The sequence below is a fragment of the Thermobia domestica genome, chromosome 4, assembly GCF_964235325.1.
Source record: "Thermobia domestica chromosome 4, izTheDome1.hap1.1, whole genome shotgun sequence".
In the NCBI taxonomy this organism is placed as follows: Eukaryota; Metazoa; Arthropoda; class Insecta; order Zygentoma; family Lepismatidae; genus Thermobia; species Thermobia domestica.
Window position 1 is genome coordinate 22853911 of NC_137457.1, and position 27108 is coordinate 22881018.

General features: G+C 33.9%; 1 protein-coding gene across 1 annotated transcript in view; it reads left to right on the top strand.

The window, feature by feature from the left end:
• Positions 1-4698: 4698 nt before the first annotated feature.
• T3dh (Type III alcohol dehydrogenase) overlaps positions 4699-27108 on the top strand; it is a 59137-nt gene continuing 36727 nt past the window's right edge. Inside the window, exons 1-4 of the mRNA XM_081755326.1 lie at positions 4699-4851; positions 9824-9929; positions 12243-12451; positions 15517-15713. Coding sequence (XP_081611452.1) covers positions 4799-4851; positions 9824-9929; positions 12243-12451; positions 15517-15713 — 565 coding nt within the window. The 5' untranslated portion in view covers positions 4699-4798. The remainder of the gene's footprint in view (positions 4852-9823; positions 9930-12242; positions 12452-15516; positions 15714-27108) is intronic.

Consider the following 27108-nt stretch of genomic DNA (forward strand, 5'->3'; position numbering starts at 1 on the left):
GTCTTCTTGTGGTGTTGTACACTGTGGACGTCCCGTACTGTAGCGCCTGGACACGTTTCCTGTCTGCTGGAATCGTTGCCACAATCTTGAGATCACACTTTGTGGTACACGGAGGACCCGTGCTACGACCTGCTGTATTTGACCAGCCTCCAGTCGCCCTATTATTCTACCCCTCATAACGTTATCAATATGTGTTCTTTGAGCCATTTTCAACACACAGTCACCATTAGCATGTCTGACAACATCTGCACACTTACACGCTGCACCGTACTCTGACATGCACCATCACACCTCTGCGTATTTGGACTGCTGCCAGTGCCACCGTGCGACGACTGCACCTCATGCACCTCATGCACCTCACCGAATGGTCAAATGCACCACATGGTCATACTCCGAGGTGATTTCCAACCGAAAACCGCCCACCAGTGCGTTGTTTCACCATGTATCCGCATTATCCTTAATTTATGAGCACGAGTATATATATATATATATATATATATATATATATATATATATATATATATATATATATATATTTGGCAGGTTTACTTTTGCATCTGGAAAATTGGAATTGTGCATAAACATTCAGCCCACCGAGTAGTATTTACCAGAATTTTTTTCAGATCTCTGCGTTAAAACAGGGGGGTCCAGGGGGCTAAAAGTTGAAAAAAGGATATTTAGACCTTAAAAATCCCTTTTTTCGGGATTTTCCCGCCTTAGATACATGATGGAGACACGTGAGTCATACCGCCTGAAAGGCAGTTCTATTCTGAAGAGAATGATGGGCGAAACATGACCTAGGGTAATTAGGGATGTCTCAGGAAATTTTTTACCTGAGATCATGGTGTTTTACGGTAATTTGGGGCATGGTGGGAATTCCTGATAAAATTTCTCTTCGCCCTTAGTATTCAACATAGAAACTTGAAACTTGAAACAAAAAGCCGGGTACCGGAAAGGGATAGTTATAATGGCCGGTACTGGGAACAGTTTTTTGACCAACGCCATTTCGAGCATTTTAGCAAATCAAAAAATTTCATGTTAAAAACAGAATAAAAATGTTCTTGTTATACTATATTTTATCAATGCTGTGATTATTGTCAGTGTGTTTTCTTGTATCGATTTGTTGATTGTTTTTTTAAGCAAATAGAGAAATGTTTAGGCGTATGGTACTGGGGCAAACTTCCCTACTAAAAGAGGACAGGCTTAGGCGCATCAGCCCCTTCTTACGGCACTGGTCTATAGTGTTGCTTTATTTGAAGAAAATATACCAGTTTAATAACAGTTCTCACACTTTTCTACCTCAGAAGCAGCTGTTTCTGTTTTTTTTTTTTTTAAATACTATATGGGTCTATTTTTCTTTGATTTCTACAAAGCTTTAACACTTTATACTAATGCCTCAAATATCAAAATGCATTGTTTGTGTTGGGATTTTTTTTTTTTTGTCATTTCTATTTTCCATTTAAAATAGCAATTACTTTAACAATATTATAACACAATAAACCGAGACTGTGTGTATTGACTTTTAGTGTGCTTATGTTCTGGCCAGCCTGAAAAGTAATGCAGTAAAACACTCATAGCCATAGGCGGTACCACAGTGGTGCAGTGGGTGCAACTTCACGCACATTAACTTTGACCTTCAGATTTCCTACAATAATCCTTACTATTTTCATTTATAATTTCTTATGTTTGTATATATTTGAGTGGCTTCTTAAGTCTCTCTTAAGTTATTTGCTATCATACAGTATTTTTCTAGTTTTTAGTTCTTTTTAGTGAAACTTAGGGATTATTTTGGAGAGGCTCAATAGTGCTGAGCGTTCTGGCAACAATGTTAGGATGTGTTGTCTCATCCGAGCCTGCACCCACATTACCAAAATCCTGGCACCGCCTATGCTCATAGCTCCCTTTTCGAGGACACCTTCAACCAATAACATCATATAAACACACAACAGCGACTCCACAAAACAAACGCAATGACTCGTCAGATAGGTAATAATAAATTATTTGTTAAATGGTAAAAGAAACGTTTCATCATTACTTGTATCTCATGCTATTTTGTTATGTCTCATCATACCTGTCTCGTAACATGAAGGAAGTGACATGAAGACTAAGTTGAGAGGTAGTGGTCTTGCTCTGCATTTAGAATCTGATCTCATACTCAGTGTTTCTGTCAGAGGGTGATCGGAGTATTATCCCCAAAGACGCTGGGATTTATCTCAAGATAATTTTAAAAGGTCAGAAATAAACATGTGTAACACAGATAAGTCCTTCCACGAATATACAAATACTCACTCCCCTAAAAGAATTTTCTGAAAGAGACTCTAATGGTATTTTCACCTGATGTGGAAAAATTTAAAGAGAAGTTTGGTACCGATATGGTTGTCCTACCAGGGCAGTGACGTGGAAAATCAGCGCCCGGGACGAGAGTATACGACAGCGCCTCCATACATATATTCCAAGCATTTTTTCCATTCTTTTTTCTCCCGAATTTTTCGCCCCTCTTACTTCGGCGCCAAGGGCCGTCGCCCTGCTCGCCCCCCTCACGGCACGGCCCTGTGTACCACCAACAATTAAACAGGAGATTGCAGAACAAAACACAAGAACACGTGTACTGCAATTAGAGATGACATTATTGTACTTTGCTATGTTCATTAGATCGAAACAAGACTACTACAAAAACTACTTTGGGGCATCAGACGTTCGGTAAAACGATTCTTATAATACCTCATTTCCAAATGCCTTAACGAAGAAGCAAAAAGCTTTTGATAGAAAACCGAAACAACTTTATAAAACAAAAAGAACCGAAACTGATTTGATAGAATATTGAACCCGGTTTGATAGAAAAAATAATCAGCTTTGAAATAGAAACAAGTTTGATAGAAATCGAACCGGTTTGATAGGAAACCGAACTGGTTTTGAATAACCGAAAATCAATTTGATAAAAGCGAAGGAGTTTGATTAAAAAGAAAACTTTTTTTTAACTTTTAAAAACCTGTTTGTTCTTCTACAAACACGGAAACCCACTAGTTAATAGCCGGTAAACCCCCTGTATATGTCAATGTTCTTCGGTCAAAATCGGTAACATTCAGGACTCAGGTCTTATTGACTAAACGCTAAAAAGTTTGAAGGAAATCAGTCCATTAGGAGAGCACTCATTAAAACGCTGAACCAGTGATGGCAACCTAAAACGTTATAAAATCCCATCCTCGAGAGGCAGAAATTCCCATTTTGCTCTTAAATTTCCCACGATATAGTAATACCAAAATTTTCAAAACTTAGAAAACAATTAATATATATATCAGTTATTTTCTTCAATATAAATGAATTACTCAAGAATTACAATCGTCTGCGTTAACTAACAGTTTACAAACAAATATTTTCTTTAATTGAAAGAGACAATTGAAAATGTCGATGAAAATAAGTACATTTAGGTATGAATTTAGTATCTCCATCACGCTTTTGTGCCATGATGTTCTACTGAACGAAATAAAACTAGATAAACTTTATTCTCAAGTCATTTCGTATGAAAGGATTTTAAAGTTGGACGTTTCTCGTTCTATTTTCTTCCGTTAATTCTGTTCCTTGTTTCATTTTCCCCCTTCTTTTTTTAATACCAGAGTACAATTAACGTACAGTTTTTTTTGAAATTCACATTCACTGCATAAATTACTTTCACATTAGCATGCATTTTAGAGTAACAAAACTTGACAATTAGTAATAATTTCAAGTTTTTGAAGACTCATTTGTCTACTCCTTGGTCATAGACAGTTTTACTAGCGCCAATAGAATAGATATATGAAAAATCCCATAAATGCTGCGAATTTTGGTAACCGTATTGTGTAATTTTTAAATAATAACTTGTATTTACGGGCAAAATGTGCTTTTAAAATATGCAAAAGCTGTTCAAAAGGAAGAAGAAGAAAAAAGAGAAAGAGCTGTAATTTCTTTTCTGTTATTACGATTGATGTTCTCTTGTGATAGTGATATGACATGTTTTGTAAGTCGTCATAGCAACGGAAAACATAAAATAATATATAGAGAATCCATCTTGTGATATATACATGTACAATATTTAAAAGTGTGTAAATGTTTAATTTGTTAGTACTACAATAAAAAGGTAATATCTAAATGAAGTGTTTAGATCGATTTTGATAAAACAGTAACCTAGATAGATTATATAAATATACGGACTGAGGGCTATAACGACATACAAAATATGCAAAACAAGCATTAAGCTAATTACAAACTGGTGTTTTGATAGTAATACACATTTAGTGGTCGTTATGTTTTTACGAAAATTCCCTTTATCCTATTTCGAGAAATAAAGTGTCAAAAAAATCCCACAACGTGGAATTTTACCCAAGGGTTGGCATCACTACGGTGTACAGAACTTTTTTCTCGTTGTTTTCATTTGTAATGCAATCTTATTACAAACTCTGTAATGCTTCATATAAAAGATAACTTTTTTTGACCTATCCGTATTATAATTTGCAATAATGAGAATTTATTTTTTAACTCGGAGAATAATATTAATACTGATATTAATTTTAATGTACCGTTGTGTTGTTTGTCAGTTCCAATGAATAATCACATTATTATTATTATTATTATTATTATTATTATTATTATTATTATTATTATTATTATTATTATTATTATTATTATTATTAATTCATAGCTTTTAAGATCCCTAAGCCACCGCACGATATTCTCACGTTTAAAAATTTCCAACCCTACTTCTGTACTCGACACAGCAAAGCAAGCAGAACCAGCGGAAGCATCGTTCGATATTGTGAAAGAAATGTCTGCAAAAGGAAGGGTTCTAGATCTTCTTCGAGTAATTTCAAGCACATCGTAAGTAAAAGCAGCATCAATCAAATTGATATTTATGTTAATATGTGCTGTCGTAGTGTGTAAGTTAGAATCATAGTATTAAAAATATAACTTGTTGCTACTACAAGTGCAAGGTTAGCAAACGATATTATAACCGTATGACGTCGATGACTGTTTCACAGGGTAGGACAACAAGCGACTATCATTCCGTTCCGTTTTGTATCAATAAAATGCAAAATTTGCATTCTACTTAGCGATAGCGATATACATACATAATTACTTATTAGATTATTTACATTGCATTGCATTGCGATTTGCAAATTTTGCGAGCTCCGTTAGGAGAGGAAAATCAGATTAGTGAAAATAAACGGAAAGCGTGATTAGTACCATACTAAAGAGTTCGACTAATGATTCCTTTAGTTAGGCGTTTAGTATGACTCTTATCATATTTCAAAACGACTCTGTCACTAAGCTAAAGAAACAACATGCCCATTCCTAACGGTTTGCGTCAACGCAACGTGAAATTCACGATTTACTTTGCAATAAAATCAGAATAGCAGTTACAATGACATTTTGCGTTACTGTACGCAAACCCTTAGGAAAATGTACGGAATAACCCACTTAATATACTACACCTAGTAGGATCTGTACAAATTTAAGATTTATTCCCTTAGCTTCTAGCGAGCGATAAAACTTCAAATTTTTAAACTGTGATTTCCGTCAAGAATCACCACTTAGGTTGAAAAGGGTAAACATATCCCGCCTTACGCAAAGTCGTTTTGAGGTATGATTAGCGTCATACTAAAGGCCTGAGTACTGTAGGAAACGTTAGTCGAACTCTTTAGTATGGCACTAATCACGTGTCACAACGACTCTGCATAAGGCCCATCGTATATTAAATCTTAAACAGAGCATTAATATTTTAAAGAAGCAGATGAAAGAATTATTGGACAGTAATTATAATTCTTACAAAAATGCTCCTGTTAAGCAGTAAAGCACGCATACTTTGAGATAGATTGATTCTTGTAGTAAAATAAAAATCCAGAACTTTTGCGTTGGCCCAGCATTGTGTCGGGTTGCCAAATCACTTGAATGAATAGCAGGAACGTAATGGGACACATACGTCATATATCTAGGCTTAAGTTTAGAGTTGCCCCTCCAGTCAGAAGGTGCCCTTGGACTTTGCAACATACAAAAAACAGTGCTCAAAGTATTAAAAATTTTTACATTTCACTTGACTTCAGTACTCCGTGGGCTTCACAAAAATTTAAAAGGTTTTCTTCATTATTCTTGCGCATCCGTTACACCTGTTCGCCATATTTTACAAGCACCATGCTGTTGAAACCTCCCGCGAGCGCTTCCGCATCCGGCAAATAGTACTAACTTCCACATATCTTTTCTCGTATTAAACATAACTATCCTGCCGAACTTACATTCCTAAACATCAAATAAAAACTTCAAATTATCATTTCTTACCTCATTTCTCTTGTAAATTTTCCTGATTTTTATAAAAAGCGGAGGGATAACTCTAAACTTAACCCTATATCTATGTAATATATTCATGCGAGATGTGCACCAGGTCCAGACCTCCCCACCTTTCAGGAAAAAAAAAAAAAAAAAAGCTTCCCAACTCGGCATACATTTTTATACTTTCTCAATAAAACCAGTGGAGCTATTCCGCCAGTTCGTTAGAACCGGTTCTTAAAATATTTCGAGTTTGCAGTACCGTTTGTTAAGGGTCTTCACTACAGCGAAATTAAACTACCGCTAATTTTAGAGTTTTTCTGTAATATCTTCAAAACAAATAAAAATATTCGAAAAGCAGAAACGTAGCGAACTAGACAATATGATTTTGCATGTGATACCGTTATCACAACTCATCTACCTGCTTTTGATTTACAACTGTAGAAAGATTTAACATTTTTTCCGGGTTCTGTAAATAGCGGCATACTAAAAGCAGATAGGTGAATTGTGGTAAAAGTATCACATGCAAAATCGTATTGTCTAATTCACTACGTTTCTCCTTTTCGAATATTTTTATTTGTTTTGAAGATATTGCAGAAAAACTCTAAAATTAGCGGTAGTTTAATTTCGCTGTAGTGAAGACCCTTAATACCGAGCTGTAAAATCTCTCTCTCTCACACACACAGGCAGCTAAAAGAGAGAGCTTGTTGTATACACATTTTACACAGTCAAAAACGAATGACCTATTTAAAGAACCTTGCTTACATATCAGAAGATTTCTGACAGGGTGGTGAAACGGTAACTTTTATCTTATTGCTTTTAGAAATTCTTATAGCCATAAGGTTAAGCATGTAATGTCTCAGAACAAGGTATAATCGTTTATTCCTAATATATCAAGAATGAGAACTGGGGGTATATGAGTGATGTGGTGAGGGTTATTTATATTTAAAACACATACCTACTATTAACGTAAATTACCGATCCATTGCTGGATGAAGGTCTTTCCAATACTTTTTGACAACTATCTATCTTGGACAATTCGTTTTCAATGTATTCGCAGCGCAACTGAATTTCCTCACATTACCTTATATCAGAATGCTGTATTTGTCGCTGTTTGTCACTTGTGGTATCCAGTATTTTTTCCCTAAGAGAATCATATCTATCTACCTACCCATCTTCTTTCTCATATATATATATCCCTTTCAGCCCTGATTTTTTGTTTACTCTTCAATTTTTATTTTATCTTATTATTCTTTTTGAAGAGTTATGGACGAACCATTTTGCGTGCACTAGGGTTGAAATACGTATGTAAAATACAAAATGGCATTAATCGAAAACATCATTGTGATCTACATAGACTACGTAGTTTACAAACTTAGAACACATCACTAAAACAGGAGAATTTATTCCAAATAGTTCGTTTCGCCAAGAATAAAGCAGCCTACGTGGCTGGGCATTGTCCATTGGGATAGCCCCTGCAAGTACTTTACAAGAAATATGCGTTATTTCCTGATAACAGATGAAAGCACCAGAAAAATAGCAGGAAGTAATTTAGACATGTTCAAATAATACTAACTTGAAAACCCAGCTATTTTGAATTCTCCAGAGTAATTATATTAATCTTAAAATATAATTTACACAAATGTTACCACCAAGTCCGAAAACGATATATATATATATATATATATATATATATATATATATATATATATATATATATATATATATATATATATATATATATATATGGTGTCTCAGGAGGAAGAGGCAATTTTGAGAAATGGTAGTATGAGTGATTCTAAGCAAAAAAAAAAAAGTTCACATGAACATAGGTCCTAATCTCAACGGTTTGTGAACCATTTTTTTTTTTTTTTTACCTTATCTTGCGTATTGCTCACCCTGTAGTTATTCTATAGAGGTGCCACATAGCGGATTTGAAAGGTGATGGGCAATATATGACAGTGGTATCTTTAGAAGAGATGTTATTGAAGGATATTTGAAATCAGCGTTGCCATCCAATTTCTTTAAATACACTTAAGTTTCTCACATTTCCATCAATAACTTCCCTTCCAAAGACATTACCACTTGCTACATACTGTTGGAAAGGTCATTCCATCACCTTTCAAATCCGCTATGTCTTACCTATGTAAAATTGTTACAGGGTGAACAATACGCAACAAAGTCAAAAATGGTTCACAACCTGTAGCTCTCAAACCGTTGAGATTAGGACCTATGTTCATATGAACTCTTTTGCTTAGAATCACTCATACTACCATTTTTCAAAATATTGCCTCTTTCTCCTGGGACCCCCAGTCTCTTAAATAAAGTAATTTCGTATTACGATACGCACACCCGTTAAGTGTATTCTATGTGGCCGTAAACACGCATTAGTGAAATAGCAGCTCCCTATGAGAATGTTGACGGTGCCGACTACACGACAGTCATAAAATGACGTTTCCATAGTATAATATACGTCCAACCGTGATAACGGAGAAATCAAAAGAGACAGAGAAACGAAACTTTGCACGAATCAACTAGAAAAAGGAAGACACCTGCCCTTGTATTGACGAACACCACCGGATGAACAGTGTTGCCGCCCCAGTATAAAGTTACGTTTTTGTAAATCGAATGATAAATGAAACACGAAGGATAGGCCTAACCATTTCTCCAGTCTAAGATGAATCTTTATTGTTTGCAGTGTTTTGCCCAATTAACACCATATATCACTGACATTATAATTAATTGTGTGTGTAATGTATTTGTTTATTACATACTGCATTCAAGAAGAAAGAAAACACTGATCATACATGAATTAGAAACTCCAACCGGAAGAAGGTTCAAATCTTGCAAACGGTGCGAGATATTGAAAAAAAATAATCGAAAAAATCTCGCCTTTATGGTATCTCTTGTTGATTTTTATCAACGCATCTTTCACTTGTGTCTGTAAAGGGACATGTACAGATGTTATGAGGAATGACAAGGAGATTCATGCTCATATGTGAATGATGCGCTGTGTAGAGAGCGCAGGTTCAGCTAGTAATTTAATAATTGTACTTGGTCTCACGTGCGCGCATATGAAATATTCGTAGCATTACTTCTTTACAGTGCACGTTTCTCGAAAGTTTTTCTCTTGTGTGCGTAATGTTGTGTATAATTTAAAATAGTAAGACTATTCGTGACTTTGGATTGACTAGTTGGAAAGTGAACAAGAAGTCTTACGGGATTGGCTAAGGCCTCAGCAAATAGAAGAAAAAATAAAAAAGTACAACAATGACTATATATATATCTGTTAAAAGAATTTAAACTTTTTCATAACAATGACTATATATATATATATCTGTATTTTCATTTATTTTCGATAGTGTCTAAAGAAGGATATGTTAGATATCCGAAACCGTTACAAATTATAATTTAAAATAAAGTGGGTTTTAAGCTTTGATCAGTGTATCTTTTGTTGAAATAATTTAAAAGTTCTGTTAATACATTTCTAATACAGCTAGTACATTTCTATCCATTTTCTTTGTTCTAGATGTAGATGTCCCGCACATTCAAATGGATTTGCTGCACCAGCATCTGTTAGATCTCGCGTTGTCTCTACAAAAGATGGCAAACCATCAACAGAGTATGCTTTTGAGGTGTGTGGATATTTTATTTTATGTATTTATTTTTATTTTTTATTTTTTGTTAATTTTAATTTTATTTATTTATTTATTTATTTGGTGTGTATTAACCAAGTTCCTAAAACACTATATGAAAATTAAAAATGATATATTCAAATGAGAAAGATATTTTCCCGGCAAAATGAATTTAAAAAGGCAGACCTAAAAAATCAATTTATCTTATTTTCTTAGTGTCCTATTTTTAAATCAAATTACTGAATTTTCAGTCATCTTGTGATATCATGCAAGCCTATAAGTAGGAGTCCATTAGGGTTTGATGAGTTGACTAGAGGTACTGATTATTATTAATTTGTAAATCGGTATTATTGTACTGATTTACAAATTAGGTGATCGCAAAAACATTGAAACCTATAGGCCTATAATTCTAGTGAATGTGTTTTCTAAAATTTTTTAGTTAATTATACAGAAAGATTTATATTTAATGTAAAAATTATTTTAACTGAAGCAGAACATGGATTCTACAAAGGCAGATCGATTGTAATTAATTTTACTTATTTTACCGACTTCACATACCTTCTATTAGAAGTAATTTACAGGTTGATGCTGTATATATCGATATGTCAAAAACTTACGAATGCACAGATCATAAATTACTCCTAAATAATCTATCAAATGTCGGATTATCATTAGCATATATTAGATAGTTTAAAGCTATTTGTCATCTACTGGAATGGATTTATGTTTATATTGTATATTTTTATAAGTGATTTCCTATCCCTGTAGCTTACCTTATTAATTCGAAAAACGACACTAAAGTGTGACAAATCAATAAGACGAGACAAATAAGTAATCAAGATTTTGAATTTTATAGGGAACAGCATGGTCAGTATATTGCAGGGCGCAAAATTTCAGTCAGACGCACTCGCCAATCCAAAAATGATGGTCACTAGTTTCTCTCACATACAAATTATGACTAGGGATGGCCTTTTTCGAAAAATTTGTTTTTCGATTTTCGGAAATTTCATTTTTCGTTTTTCGCTTTTTCGAAATTTTTTTCATTTTTTTCGAAAAATTTTTCGTTTTTCGAAAAATTTTTCGTTTTCCGAAAAATTTTACGTTTTTTGTTTTTCAAAAAAAGTTCGTTTTTCGTTTTTCGAAAAATTTTTCGTTTTTCGAATAAAATTTCGTTTTTCGTTTTCGAAAAAGCCATTTTTCGAAAAAGTTTTTTTCGAAAAAATGTGGCCATCCCTAATTATGACGCCTTTGGTTTGACAAAGAAAGACTTCACATTCCGTATTTTCTCTCACTGAGTGATAATTATTTTCGTGCGAAACAGAAACTGCGCAGCTCTGTGAGTTTAGGCAGAAACCATTCCTACTAAACATCGGTCGCCAGATTTAAATTTCTAGTCGCCAATGGCGACCTGGCGACTGGAAATTTTGCGCCCTGGTATATTAGATATTCTTAAAGTGTTTAGAATCATATCTTTTGGAATCATTATGCCTAGAGTACAAACTTCTTGAAATAAGGTACTTCAAATTCTTATTTTCTCGTAGTTTTCTCAGTGATAGTTCTAGTTCTGAAAGGGTTTTCTCTCCAACTAAATATTGTATTGACTGCAATACAAACCTAGGGTTACCTGGTAAGCTTCTACAGTTAGAAAGACCTAGTTAAACAAGTGAGCTTTGTTTCACATTGTAAATCTACAGTGGACTTCCAAACTACATGAGCTCAGTACTGAAATTTGTTGTAGCTCACTTGTATTACAAGAATAAGGTCAGAGATGGACGGGGCGATGAAGCTATATGAGAACAAAAGCCATTCCTTTATTGTCTCTTATCGTTTTTGATATATTCAAACCGAAAGTGTTTGGAGATTTCTATAACTTCCATCTGCATTAGAGGAGTAAAGAGTAGATTTCTATAACGTCCGTTTGTATTAGAGGAGTAAAGAGTAGATTCGAGTAGTATTAGAGCAGAAGAGTAATGTCCCAAAATGTTTATGGAAATTCCATTGACAGTTAAGGGCAGACCATTGGATTTAACCAACCATCCGTTTCATCCTCTCCACCCATCTTCTTCTTGCTGTGGTTTGTTCTTTTTTTTAATTTCTATTTATTTATGTAGCTATAATTATTTTTGCTGTACAAATCATGTTTATCACTGTAGGATGTCAACCGTTTTATTCGATTTTCTACGAATATTTGTTAGGAAATATTTTACTTATTTTTAAGACTTCCATTTATGCGAACCTGACGTTTACATATTATGTACGGCATATAATGATCTTCAATTTATTATTATCATTAGCATTATTATTATTTTACAGATGGCTTGTTCAACTGTCCGTTATGGAATTGGCGTTACCCAAGAAATTGGAATGGACATGGCTAATATGAATGCAAAGAATGTGTGTGTGATGACGGATTCTAACTTAGCTAAGTTGCAGCCAGTGAAAACGACTCTGGATTCTCTGACCAAGTATGGTGTGAAATTTCAAGTTTATGATGGTGTTCGTGTAGAACCAACGGATGAAAGGTAAACAAATTATTCCGGTAAAATTACATTGGAATAAAAATTCTCTATTAATTAAACTGTGAAAAACACACAAAAAAGGTTTCCTGTATTTCACATTATTCATCGATATTTTATAACCCTGTATCTCATGACAGTTATTGGAAGCAATCTAGTATAATATTTTAATTAAGAAAATTATAATAAGCGGTATATATAAAATATTTACTAGAAATTATTTGTAATATTGATAAAATCCAGTCTGAATTTGAAACACCTTAATATAAAAACTCCTTCCTGGCTGTTGCATTCTTTCGAATCTCATTCACGTCTTGAGATGCATGCACGTTTCACTCTTTTGTGTTGATGAAACCTAATTCCTCGATTATCTGCATCAACAGTCACTGATATTTCTGCAACATTCGGATTCTCCATTTACATGTCCCGAAATACGCATCTGCAACTCTCAGATTCTCCATTTATCTCTTCAGAGCACAGACCTACAACGTTCTGATTCTTCACTTACCTGAACCAGAACAGACAACTGTAACGCTCAAATTATTCACTTATATGACTCAGAACAGACAGCTGCAACGCTCAGATTCTCCATTTACCTGTTCCAGAATATATAGCTGCAACTCCTAGATCTCCATTTACTTGTTCCAAACTATATAGCTGCAACTCTTAAATCTCCACTTACCTGTTCCAGAATATATAGCTGCAACTCTTAGATCTTCGCTTCCCTGTCCCAGAACACACAATTGCAACTTTCAGATTTTCCACTTACCTGTCCTAAAACACACAACTGCAACTCTTAGATCTCCACGTACCTGTCCCAGAACACACAATTGCAACTTTCAAATTTTCAACCCTGAAACACACAACTGGAACTCTTAGATCTCCACTTACCTGTCCCAAAACACAGAATTGCAACTTTCAAATTTTCCACTTATCTGTCCTAAAACACACAGCTGTAACTATCAGATTTTCCACTTACCTGTTCCAGAACATACAGCTGCAACTCTCACATCTCCACTTCCCTGTCCCTGAACACAGCTACAACTCTTACTTCCTTGATTGATCCGAATAAGCAGTTATCATTACGTATCACAGATCGTACAGCTCATCACAGCACTACTGTTATCGGCTGTATAATAAGATTCAAAGTTCTGTTAACTTAAATTTCCACGCTGCTTTTCTAATGTTATAGACATATAAGAAACATACATAGGAAATGTCTAGTACTAGCTCCTATTACATAAGCGTACAGTTTCTTCGATTCGCCTCAAACTTCCAAGCATACAAATAAAAACTTCCCATGTCTTATAGTATAAAGTATACATTTATTCTGAATGTCTAATCAAGTTTCTGGAATAATTCTACGTTTCAAATACAACTCAGATCACTTCAATTGGTTTCGTCATAACAAGGAACGCCAAGTTATAACTTTTCTTTTCATTATACTTTTATTTGTAGAACACCACAAGTACGTTCGACTGTGTGTTCTGCATAAGTATTCTCAAAATTCTTCAGCACATTCTTCTACGTCCATTAGAAATAGTCAGCAAGACAATTCTTATCCACTAACACACTCCTAGTCTGAATTGTCTGTAACGACCGCTCTCTGTTTCTCATATGCTTATTTTTATTTTTGTAATAAACATGTGTTTATTTTTATTTAGCAATTTTATTTCACATATTTTATATTTTACACATTTTTATTTGTTTTAATATTTTATGTGGCGTTTTAAAAAATCTTACTCATGTTATGTATTTTTATTTTCTTTATATTTTGTATTTCATAATTTTATTCCTTTTGATTTACTTCTGTTGTAAGTTTATATATATATATATATATATATATATATATATATATATATATATATATATATCCCCAGAGTTAAAGGTCTAAATTGTTCCTTCTCGCTGTCATACTGTTATCGACCTATCCGCCCGTACTGAGTTTGACTTTGTTTCCATTCAATTCTCTAGACTTACAATTGATAACACTTGTCACCTGACTGGATGCCACTATGGTGCCGAATCTGATGTTTACAAGTTACTGCTCTTTAGTATTTCTTTTTATCCCCTTCTTGTCTATTTCTTTTCTTCCCCTTGTCTATTTCTTTTTTTTCTCCTTGTCTATTTCTTTCCTCCCCCTTCTTGTTAATTTCTTTTCTTCCCCTTGTCTATTTCTTTTCTTCCCCTTTTGTCTATTTCTTTTCTTCCCCTTGTCTATTTCTTTTCTCCCCTTCTTGTCTACTTCTTTTCTTCCTCTTGTCTATTTCTTTTCCTCCCCTTGTCTATTTCTTTTCTCTCCTTCTTGTCTATTTCTTTCCTTCCCGTCTTGTCTATTTCTTTTCTTCCCGTCGTCTATTTCTTTTCTTCCCGTCTTGTCTATTTCTTTTCTTTCCATTGTCTATTTCTTTTCTTCCCTTTGTTTATTTCTTTTCTTCCCCTCGTCTATTTCTTTTCTTCCCGTCGTCTATTTCTTTTCTCCTTGTCTATTTCTTTTCTCCTCTTGTCTATTTCTTTTCTTCCACTTCTTGTCTGATGAAGCATTAGCGAAAGGGCTTCCAGAGTGGTTATTTATGTTTCCAGATAATATTAAGGTGCTGTTGAAATCATTCAGATAATTATTGAAATATTCGTTACTCAATTATTTTTCTCCTATTCCTCGAATATCCAAATATTCGTTTTCGATATCGGAACAATTTATCCGTTATTCGAATAGTGAATTATTAAAATTTTAACAGCACTAGTATTTACAACTAATATCTAGTAGGGAATTTGTTTTCCGTGCTTTCTTCAGGATTTCTTCATTTCAACCAAAACAACGATATTGCTGTGCGAATTTTCGTGTTCCAATTATTTATATGTGCTTTTATAGTAGGTAGAGAACTACAAATTAAAATATAACGATTGACCTATCAAAATAAGACGACAGGCCTCTTAATGAATTCAATATGTTCAGTTAGTTGGCGAAACTCTTATACAGTTATTATTTTTTTAAAATACGGTGTAAATCTTGTTTTGTTCAGTTTTTTGTATTTCTAGTTTCTTACATAAGTTTTGTAAACTTATTGCAGCTTCAAAAAAGCAATATCTGTTGCGAAGGCTGGCAATTTTGATGCTTTCATAGCTGTTGGCGGAGGCTCTGTGATGGACACTTGTAAAGCAGCCAATCTCTACTCATGTGACCCAGACGCTGACTTTTTGGATTATGTGAACGCGCCCATTGGTAAAGGGAAACCTGTGGTAGTGAATTTGAAACCTCTTGTTGCAGGTCAGGTGAGAAAGTGTTCGTAAGGCTTAAAGTTACGTGTTATAACTTGTTTTATTAGTAATATTGTTCGTGCATATATTTGTGGGAGAGGCTGAATATACACGTAAAATTACAACACATACCTTTACTTAGCGAAGAGCTTCTTGTTGTTTATATGTTAAATGTTGTTAGGTTTTTAAGTAGAAAAATTGTCGAAAACATTTTTTTGGTTAGCTTTTAGGATTTCATAGCAAGAACGCTCTGTGCACTGTAATGGGAATAATTATGGTTTGGAAAATTAACCAGATATAATTAAATTAAATGGTGACTTACTTTTAATGAGTTTTTCTTTATACAGGGTGTTTTAAAACAACGCCGACGTTTGGAGGTGATTCGTGACACCAAGATAAGACAAAAAGTATAGACCAACCTGGATGCACAAAAGCTTCCTTTCGGAGTTATAGGCTGTCGAAAACATGAAAAAAAGAACTTTAAAGGTCCATACCTCCAATACGATGGGACCTACCGTAGTCGGCTCAAGACTTCACTTAGAAAATAATGTTTGCTATCCAAAAATGCATGTTTCTGCGGTACTCACGCAAAAATTTTTATAGAGACAGTTTGACTACGGGCATAAGTACTCACCAACTACCTCTATAAAAATTGTTGCGAAAGTACGCAGGATTCTGAAACATGGGTATTTGGATAGGGCACATTCTAGTTCCTAAGTGAAGTCTTGACCCGACTACGGTAGGTCCTATAGCATTGGAGCTGTGGACTTTCAAAGTTTATTTTTTCACAATTTCCGCCGGCTATAACTCCGAAATGATGAATTTCTGTACCCAGGTTGGTCTATACTTTTTGTTTTATCTTTGTGTCAGGATAACCTATCAAACGTTGTCGGTGTAGTTTTGAAACACCCTGTATTAAGTGATTTAATACTGGTAGCATTTAACAGTCTTATGTAAATACATACCTTAATCGTCTATAAGCTGTAGCTACTTACAGAAACAAATTATTTGCATCACTGCATAAGCCTAATTTAAAACTAATATAATTGCGAGTATAAACATCCCAAAGCGAGGTAGGAATGTAAAATGAATTACTTCTCAGAGAATAGTGAAGATATTACTGCAAAATAGTTATAAAAGAACACTACAAAGGCTTTCGCTAAATACTTCATAACTTCCTCGCTAGTCTAGTGACTAGCGACTAGCGTGACTAGACAAGGGAAGGATTTTAGACAAAGTTCTTAACTAGCTGAATGAGGTGAGCTAGGATTTCAGTGCTCCACTGCAAGTAAATAGGGGTAGGAGTCCCGCAAAGCTCCACAGCAAACTAGACGGAAAGGAATACAATGAAACTCCAAAGCAAGTTGAGTAGTATGCGGTAAGGAAACTCTCAGAACTCCACAGCAAGCTAAGTGGGCAGGAGACCTCAGAGCTCTAGGCATGCTAGAAGGCTTGGGTTAGGTTAGGAGCTCTCAGAACTCCAAAGTAAGCTAAGAGAGGAGTGTTGACCAGCCGAAACTGATTTCAGTTGTGGCGATGCTTACAATTTTATACCTCCTTCTGGGTAGTGGTAGCGCTGGTGTTCTTCTTCCATCACATGATTAAGATTCCTGTCTTCTGCTTCGTGTGAAACGCATGTGGTGTTGTTTACAAATAAAAGCATATGATGATGTTTATAAATAGATTCATGTGCGGGATATTCCAAAACGCAGTAAGTAAGCCAGGTAGTATCTGAAAAATAGTAATAAACAAACTAACAACCGTTTCCAGACATTTCCTTGTAGAGCAGAAATTTTGATGCGCAGTTTATGATATCAAAATTTAAACAGTGGGGAGAGTCGGGTGCTTAGCGAAAAGCCTTAAGAAAATTATTTAAAATATTAAGTATGTTAACATTGGCTTCCTTGCATTTGCAGTATGCCTATGAGCTACTAGTATTTGTTAGAACGAATAACAATAATACTAAAAATAGACTCATAATCTAGAATAAGTGAAAATAGACTTATATTCTAGAATGAGTCCAAAACTACTCATAATCTGGAATGAGTCTAAAAATAATCATAATCAAGAATGAGTCTACAAGTACTCATAATCTGGAATGAGTGTAAAAATACTCATAATCTAGAAAGATCTAAAAGCACTCATAATCTAGAATGAGTCTAAAAGTACTCATAATCTGGAATGAGTGTAAAAAATACTCATAATCTAGAAAAAATCTAAAAGTACTCATAATCTAGAATGAGTCTAAAAGTACTCATAATTTGAAATGAGTGTGAAAATAGTCATAATCTAGAATAAGTCTAAAAGTACCCATAATCTATAATAAGTGAAAATAGACTCATATTCTAGAATGAATCCAAAACTACTCATAATCTGGAATGAGTGTAAAAATACTCATAATCTAAAATGAATCTAAAAGTACTCATAATCTAGAATGAGTCTAAAAGTACTCGTAATCTAGAATGAATCTAGAAATGCTTATAATCTAGGATGAGTCTAAAAGTACTCATAATATAGAACGAGTGTAAAATACTCATAATCTAAAATGAATCTAAAAGTACTCATAATCTAGAATGAATCTAAAAGTACTCATAATCTGAAATGAATCTAAAAATACTCATAATCTGGAATGAGTGTAAAAATATTCATAATCTAGAATGGATCTAAATGTTCTCATAATCTAGAATAAGCCTAAACATAGACTCATAATCTAGAGTTAACCTAAAAATAGATTCATAACCTAGAATTTGTCTAAAAATAAATTCATCTCCTAGTATTAGTTTAGAACTAAATTCATAAACTAGAATTAGTCTAAAAATAAACTCATAGTAAAAATAGACTAAAATTTGATCTTAAGTTATACGTATTACGTATTATTAGAAAATGGAACAAAATACAATGATATAATATTACTAATCCAACTTAATTTAAAATGAACAACTAATCTATTTAAAAAAACAAGAAGAGAAAAAATAAAAAATGTTAATACTAGAACATTGCTTTTATATCTATGGATATTTAAATATGTAGTACTACAAAAAATGCGTTGTATATAGAAATGATAAGAATATTTTAAGGTCAGGTGTTACATATATATATATATACATAGATAGATAGATATCGGATGCTCCAAAAATGGCGCCCACGAACCACAGAACACTATTTTACAGGTCAAAATAAAGCAAAAGTGTTATATGATGGAATGCCCTCCGGGACCTCCTTCAGCCGCTATGGGGCATCAAAACTTCACTATATGGCAACATCATATATCAACCTGGAACCATTAGTATTGCTGTACGAATCCATCAGAGTTACATCGAATTTTTAAGGTAATAAGTGGTGCTAGTGTTAACGTCTTTTGACTTTAACTGTCATCTGGCAAGAATCAATGTAACTATTTGATGAACTAGAGATCTAATCTATGGTTCTTTATCTGTGACGTTGCCACATAGTGCAATTCGTGTCTCCAGGGAAGGACATAAAAGGTATACAAATGTTTATATTTTTCCCTTTATTTTGACTTGTTGAATAGATAATGCTCTGTGGTCCGTGGGCGCTATTTTAAAACACCCGAAATATATACATAAGCAATAACATTAGCTATATATATATATATATATATATATATATATATAAGCATAATTTTGGTTTTCTTAGGAGAGGGGAATTTTATGAATTTATGTATTTCATCACGAGATTGATAAATATGTTCCGTGCACGCAAAGAAACCTCTATATATAGCAGTGTTTAATACTGTTATCCAAAATTGGCGTGTCAATTCACATAGTGTATTCTAACTTTCAAAGTCACATATCGTAATAATACAAAGGAAAAACAAAGTAGTGAGAAGCACACCAGGAAATAGAAATTAAACAGAAAATAATATTAGAAGAAGTATTGTATTACAAATACCAAACGGAAGCCTATCAGAAACAGACGAACTTAACGGAGACAGAACAATGGTAACCGACAAAGGAAAAAATAAAATGAAATCTTTGAGTTTTATGTCCCACGGTTATGCCAGCTAAGCTAAAGGATACTGTGATGATGAGAAATGAATGAAATGGTGGAATGAATAAAGTGGAAAGAAACGGGAGAACCCGAGAAAATCTACGTACATGATGTTTGTCCACCACAAAGTCCACGTGGCGCGAGCTAAAATCGAACCAGTGACATCGTGAACCAGAGGTGAACGCTCTACCACTGAGCCACCGCGGCCCTGCTAACCGACAAAGGAATATATCGTATCAGGCTGAACATCATAGTAATAAACAAAGAAAAAAGTAATGAAAAAATAGAAAAATGAAGCAACTACCCCAAACTTGATCAATCATTAGTAGGTAAAAGCCAATATTTGGATTAATAGGTATTTGAAAGCCTATAGATTAGTGGCATCACCTACAAACCTGCTTGAAGAATTAAATAATATAACTAATACTGATTTGGTTCAATAAATTATTATGAAAAGAATTCCTGGTAAAGTAGCAGGGGTACGCACAGATCATTTTTCAAGGATGCAAAAACTATAAAATTAGTTGAGTCTGGAAATACAAATGGAAAAACTTTCAAATAGGTTTCATTTCCATTATTCCCTGTTTTTGATATCTAGGATTCATAAAACTTTCTAGGAAACATAACTTGAATACATGATGAAAAGCACTTCTAGGGTTCGTAAAACTTTCTAGAAAGCATAACTTGAAAACATGTTGAAAAGCACTTCTAGGGTTCGTAAAACTATCTAGAAAACATAACTTGAATACATGTTGAAAAACACTTCTAGGGTTCGTAAAACTTTCTAGACAACATAAGTTGAATACATGTTGAAAAGTACCTCTAGGGTTCATAAAACATAATAGAAAACATAACTTGAATACATGTTGAAAAGCACCTCTAGGGTTCATAAAACATAATAGAAAACATAACTTGAATACATGTTGAAAAGCACCTCTAGGGTTCATAAAACATAATAGAAAACATAACTTGAATACATGTTGAAAAGTACCTCTAGGGTTCATAAAACATAATAGAAAACATAACTTGAATACATGTTGAAAAGCACCTCTTAACTTAGAAAGGATCCTAAGTCAGTATAGGAGTTATTTTCTTGACTATCTTTCCTTAATTATCATTAACCAAATATTTTGTGTTTGTAATGAATCATCGTACATTGGTATGACAAAAATAAATATTATCACCAGTGTGAAAGAACATATCAGGAAATCTAGGTAAGAGAAAGAAGTTATTTTTAGGACTTGTCTAAACATCTTCCAAAAATCAAAACACATTCTCCAGGAGATCGATATTTTACATTGTGGCAACTCTCAAATTGAAAGAAATATTTCTGAGGCCTACTACACCAGAGACAAGAACCCGATTCTTTATACCGAGAAAGGAAACATAGACAAAGACTGGGATGTTATTATTAAAAATTTTATTACCAAATATTAAATCAGCAAAAATTAAATTAACAAACACATGATGATTAGCTTTTTATATAGTGATACATTTTAATATTTTGTAAATACATGGTTAATACACATTCTCTGCATATTAGATTATAGAAAATAGTGCAAATTTCACCATTATGGATAAATAAGTTTCGGAAAAAGAAATGTATTATACTAAAATACATTATGAAGTTTGGAGGGAAAAAAAGTGGATACAAAATTTTTAAAAAAATTACCGAACTGGATAGAAACTTGTTCTGGCAACAATACATTATCAAGAAGATAACATTTTTAATTTCATACAATTTTCTAATGTGGTGGTCTTCTCGAAGAAGCAAATTTTTAATGAATATTTTATAATATCTATAAGTTTGGTAAAATTCGCCCGTCAGTATAGAGAATATTAATTAAAATTGACTTAAATAGTGCACTTTAAGTCATTTATAACTTAATTAGTACTAGAAAGACTGTATATAAGGCAGTTTCTATAGAGACTTTCGTTATTAATTTGATTACTGGAATACAAAGATTCTAATATTTAATTGATCCTTCGCCATTGAAATACATGCTATATAACAGTTATGGGTCCAATTTCATACGTTCCTGTGAAGGGCAAGATATTTTATAACGTATTTTAGGTTCTAATCCTGTTAGTTCTTATTTGGGAATTACCAGTTGTCTCATGATAGGTTAGTCATAGCGTTGGCTTGGAAATACCAAAAAGGCCACTGGACTAAGCGATTTGGAGCACAGAGTTCAGGTTAAAAGTTAGAATATACGCTAAAGACAGATTTTAATTATGCTGTTAGTCAGGGTTGGCAAAAACCATTTTTTTTTAAAGAAAACAAAAAACCCGGTTTTCCAGTTCAAACACGGTTTTTTGTGTAAACCTTTTTTTTTTTTTTGTTTAAATAATTTGCTCTATATATTTATATTACATATGGACGGAAATAAGTTTGTTTCGCCTTGGTGTTATTATGCAACAACGGGATTATGCTGGAAGGGGTCACATAAGCTTAAAGCGGAAGCCGAACCGCTTCTCGGCTTACATCCGAGAGAAATTATTCTCCGTTTGGACTCGAAACCGGGACTAATTGGCGACAAATGCGATGACTCACTCACGGACTTCTGATGAAAATACGTTGTACTGATATTTACATATTTGTTAATATAATTGTCAAAAGTCATTTCAGGGCAGAAAGATAAACAGTTGCACAGGTGAACCCATTATACAGAATTATATTTAAAGCAGGAAACTCCCGCCTTAGCCATCGGTAAAATCCTGTTATTACTTTAAACGCAAAGTAATAACTGGAAAATCCAGTTATTGCTTTGCATGTAAAAATTTTAAGGACAACGTATCATAGTCAGTACGCTAAAACTGAGGTATTAAATTACAAATTTAGTACGTAGATATCATTCAATTAAATTAAAATAAAATCCAATTGAAGCTAATGTTAGAAGCTACGTAGGCAGTCGATAAATTTTGCCAATTTCTATCAATAGATTTAAGCAACCTTGGTTTCTTTATAAAACAACAGGCATTCACGCATACAATTTGGTTTCGTTTCGTGTGTTTAGGCTTAACATCCTTATATATAGTAAAATCGGTCGAACCGTCCCCAGGCGGCTACAAAGGAAGCGGAACACAATTGAAGGAAACCGCGCGTTTCTTTGATACATGGGAGGGATAATTGAACATGTCCTTCCAGTTCAGGATGGCCTGCCAGTTGACCTGCTGAAAAAGAAAGCGATATTGCAATTTTCACCCTCTTGCTTACTGATTCTTCAGTAATCTTCGCAGAAAGACAGATTTATCTAGTTTTTTCGTTACTTTTGTTTTCATTGCATCCTCCTCCTTCCGTCTCCTTTAGCTTGAGTGGCATAATTCTGGGTCGTTAAACTGAAATATTTCATTTAATTTGAATTCAATTTGGATATGTTGTAATGAAGAGAAAAAAGAAATCAATCATTAGTTTCATGAAATGTGCTTATATTACTCTTAAATATAGCATATTGTTAATATTATGTAACTTCCATAACGATAACGCTTGTACGAACCAAACACCGGTTGTTAAGTGGTTTGCCCCTGTCCTTCACCCCTCCCCCCCCGCAAGGCAGTGCCGCAAAAGCCCGATTAAAAAAAAACAATCTTTCTTTGCCACTCCCAGAAATCCATCCTTGACCGCCCCTGTCCATACTATTATACTGAATTCATTTAATAATTATTGTGTTTTATTATTATTATTATTATTATTATTATTATTATTATTATTATTATTATTATTATTATTATTATTATTATTATATAATGTATCCATCGATAATAAAAGTTTAGCGATGGCAACAACGTATTACTTCGACACCGAACACGTGCCGTTTATGGCTTATTTGAAGTGTTATTTATGAGGGCGGTTAGGGTAAATTTTCTGCTTGAGTACAAAGGAAACCGGTTGGGGACCAATAGAACGTCTCGACTATAATACTGAGGTTATCATGGAAAAGACTTAAATTGACATCCGAACCGCTAATTGGTTTACACTTGAAAGAAGAATTGTAGTTTGACGGAGTATTGAACAAGGGACGCCTTGATTAAAAGATGAAAAGCTGATAAACTTGATGCAGATGGTTTGATATGTGGAAACGTCACCATGAAGTTCACAAGATTTAAAGCATTTTCCTTCTTTTTTTTTTGGGGGGGAGGTTAACCTTTTTTTTTAGTAAAAAAAAATCAGCTGGTTTAAACCAGCCAACCCTGCTGCTAGTGCTGATATAGCTCAATAATATGAATATTGTTAAATTGTATGAGCACTAATTTGTATGAGCACTATGCTGAATTGGAAAGAACAAGTTAAATATTACATTTTTATGCCTTAAAATTTAAATTTATACTATCATGTTATATTGCGTAAGTATATGATTTTGAAAGGATACGTAAAACCTTAATTTTTATATTTGAATTCACATCACTTGAAAATCATTACACAAAACACTTCACACTTTAAATTACAAATTGGAATATATATAGCGGCGGCTGCCGAGGGGGAGCCAATGTGCGATGGCACTGCCACAAATAATACAAAAATAATATAAATAATATTTGCATCTTATTAAATAACAAACTTTTTAATTTTATGCACAATACTTTCCTTGCAACGTCATCATTGCTCACGAGAAGCTGGTTTGAGTCTCGCTCAGTGATTGAATGCGCTCAGAATTACTCGCGCGCTAGCAGTACATGGGCCTACATGTATTTCTAGTCTGTTCGTGCCAAGTTCTCCCGTGCTCTCCCGATTGTTCTAAAAATGGTTTATGCACATGCTCGTTAGTTGGAGACCAGGAGGAAAGTACGGAGAAATAACTAGCGTTTTGTGCCACGATCGAAGGTGGCTCGAAACGGGAGAGCACTACACTTTCGTTTTATATTTTGATGTTCTAAGAAAGGGGGCTTTGGCTTGGAGTTAAAGTTGCCTGGAATTCTAACACGTGTCTCGTGATTCACTTGTTCCCATTGCAGTGTTTTCAAACTAGTTACTTATTTGATATCAATATGTACCATCTAGATTTGACCCTCCCAAAACTCGATTTGGAGTTTATTTCATTATTGTGTTGTCAACGCAAGTATGATTCCCCCTTGATTGAAACATAAACACATTGTGCGCCTGAGTGTTTGTGGTGTTGAATGTAGTGTGTGTATGTGCTTGTCAATATATATTTTTGCGAAGTTTTGATGCTGTTTTCTTCTTTCTCTATATTTGTAACTACTTTTCGTGAAACCAGGACAATACATTACGATGAATGCGGAAAGTAATTTACTGAAATATCCGTTTTCGTCCCTATCATATGACGACAAACTAACTGTTAAAAATTTAGGAAAGTCAATGCCTAATTTAAAATTGTGTGTTAAGCAAGTGATCCATAATAAGAAAAGATTGCATCAATTTAACATAAACATATATTTGAAAAACAGTTTGAATTTGTGGTTGTGATGTAGCTAATGCCTTATTTTGTTTTCCGTGTGTGTTGTTTGGGGGGGGGGAGACGCAAGCTGGACAAAATCTGCTTTATGTTTATAATAAGTTCACTGTAGGCACAAACAACTTTATTTTAAGTAACTATATATATATATATATATATATATATATATATATATATATATATATATATATATATATATAAGTGTGGGGGTGGGTGTTACTGTAATAAAATAATATTATTTACGCCTTTACATGTACTTATTTTTACGGATATGCGCTTTTTTATTGTGTACGTTTTGGCACTACCATATCATATACTTGTATATATATGTGTATTTTTTAAGCATTGTTTTTACTATTTATTTCCAATTTGTTATTTATTATTTTAGCTTACACCAGAAACACAAATCACTGAGCAAAACAAACGTTTATTTAAAAATAATACATGTGTGACAGTTTTGCCAACTCACTGAACATATTGGCTCCATCAGAGACTATTAGACAGTGTCTGATAAAGTCAATATGTTCAGTTGGCAACGTTGCTTTGCTCAGTGATTTATGTTTTAGTGAAAGTTATTTAAGGTAGCAAAGCTAGCATGAACCAGTTAGTTATTTTTAGCTTTTTCACGGTTTCTCTCTTAATTATTAAATTATCTCCCTAAGTGTCTATTTCGTTTTCTTCTATATATTTATCTTTTATTTCCTTTTCTCTGCTTTTAGAAGCCATGCTGTTACATTATTATTATTATCAGCAAAATGTCATATTAACAGACGAAAACCATATTCACGAAGAAATTAAATGTCGACTAAAAGCAGGGAATTCGTGTTATTATTCAGTTCAAAATCTCTTGTCGTCGCTAATTTTGTCGAGGAATTTGAAGCTTAAATTATATAAAACAATAATCACGCTCGTTGTGATATATGGTTGCAAAACATGGTCGCTTACTCTGAGGGAAGAACATAGACTGAAAGTATTTGAGAACAAGATCCTGAGACGAATATTCGGACCCAAGAGGAACGGGAATGGGGAATGGCGAAAACTTCATAACGAGGAACTACATAATTTATACGATTTACCAAACATTGTTAGGGTCATTAAATCTAGGAGGCTCAGGTGAGCAGGTCATGTAGCGAGAATGAAAGAAAGTAGGAACACTTTCAAAGTCTTAACTGGAAGATCAATCAGAAAACGACCATTAGGAAGACCTAGGCGCAGTTGGGAGAACAATATTAAGATGGGTCTCGAAGAAATAGGAATACAAAGTATAAACTGGATCCAGTTGGCTAAGGACAGAAGTCAATGGAGAGCTTTTGTGAACGCGGCTTTGAACCTCCGGGTTCCATAGGTCATAGAGTTAGTTAGCTATGAGCAAAATGTATCAGTCATTGGCTTTTTCGTGCTGGGGATAAATAGTCTCACCGCTGACATCCCTATTAACTCCCCTCCCTCTAATCAATAAATAAATATTTGAATAATAATTAAAGTTGTCTGCGAAATCGGTGTAGCTTACTAAATAAGAAAACAAGCACTATGCATAACCCTTCCAGCTGGTCTAGTGACTATCGTTGTGCTTTTGGTGCACGAGATCACGGATTTGATTTCCGATGGGAAAAAATTGAACGCATTACGATGCTTAGAATTCCACCTTAAACTGTAGATTCGTGTTTGATATGTCTCGCTTCGGCGCTGAAGATGGACACTTAAATTTAACAAAGAAACAAAACCTATACATATGCTAAAATTACTATTTAACGTACTAGGATGCTTATTTAATATTCATACGTTTCGACAAAAAGTTATTGCCTTCTTCAGCACAGCACAAATTTATCGACAAGATCTAGTTGTACAGACAACGTTAGTTTTCTTAAAGCATCTGTGCTGAAGAAGACAATAACGTTTTGCCGAACCGTTCGCAGTTGATAGTTATGGGTGGTTTTGAGGTAAATACTTTTTCATGAATATTGAATGTGCAGATCCATT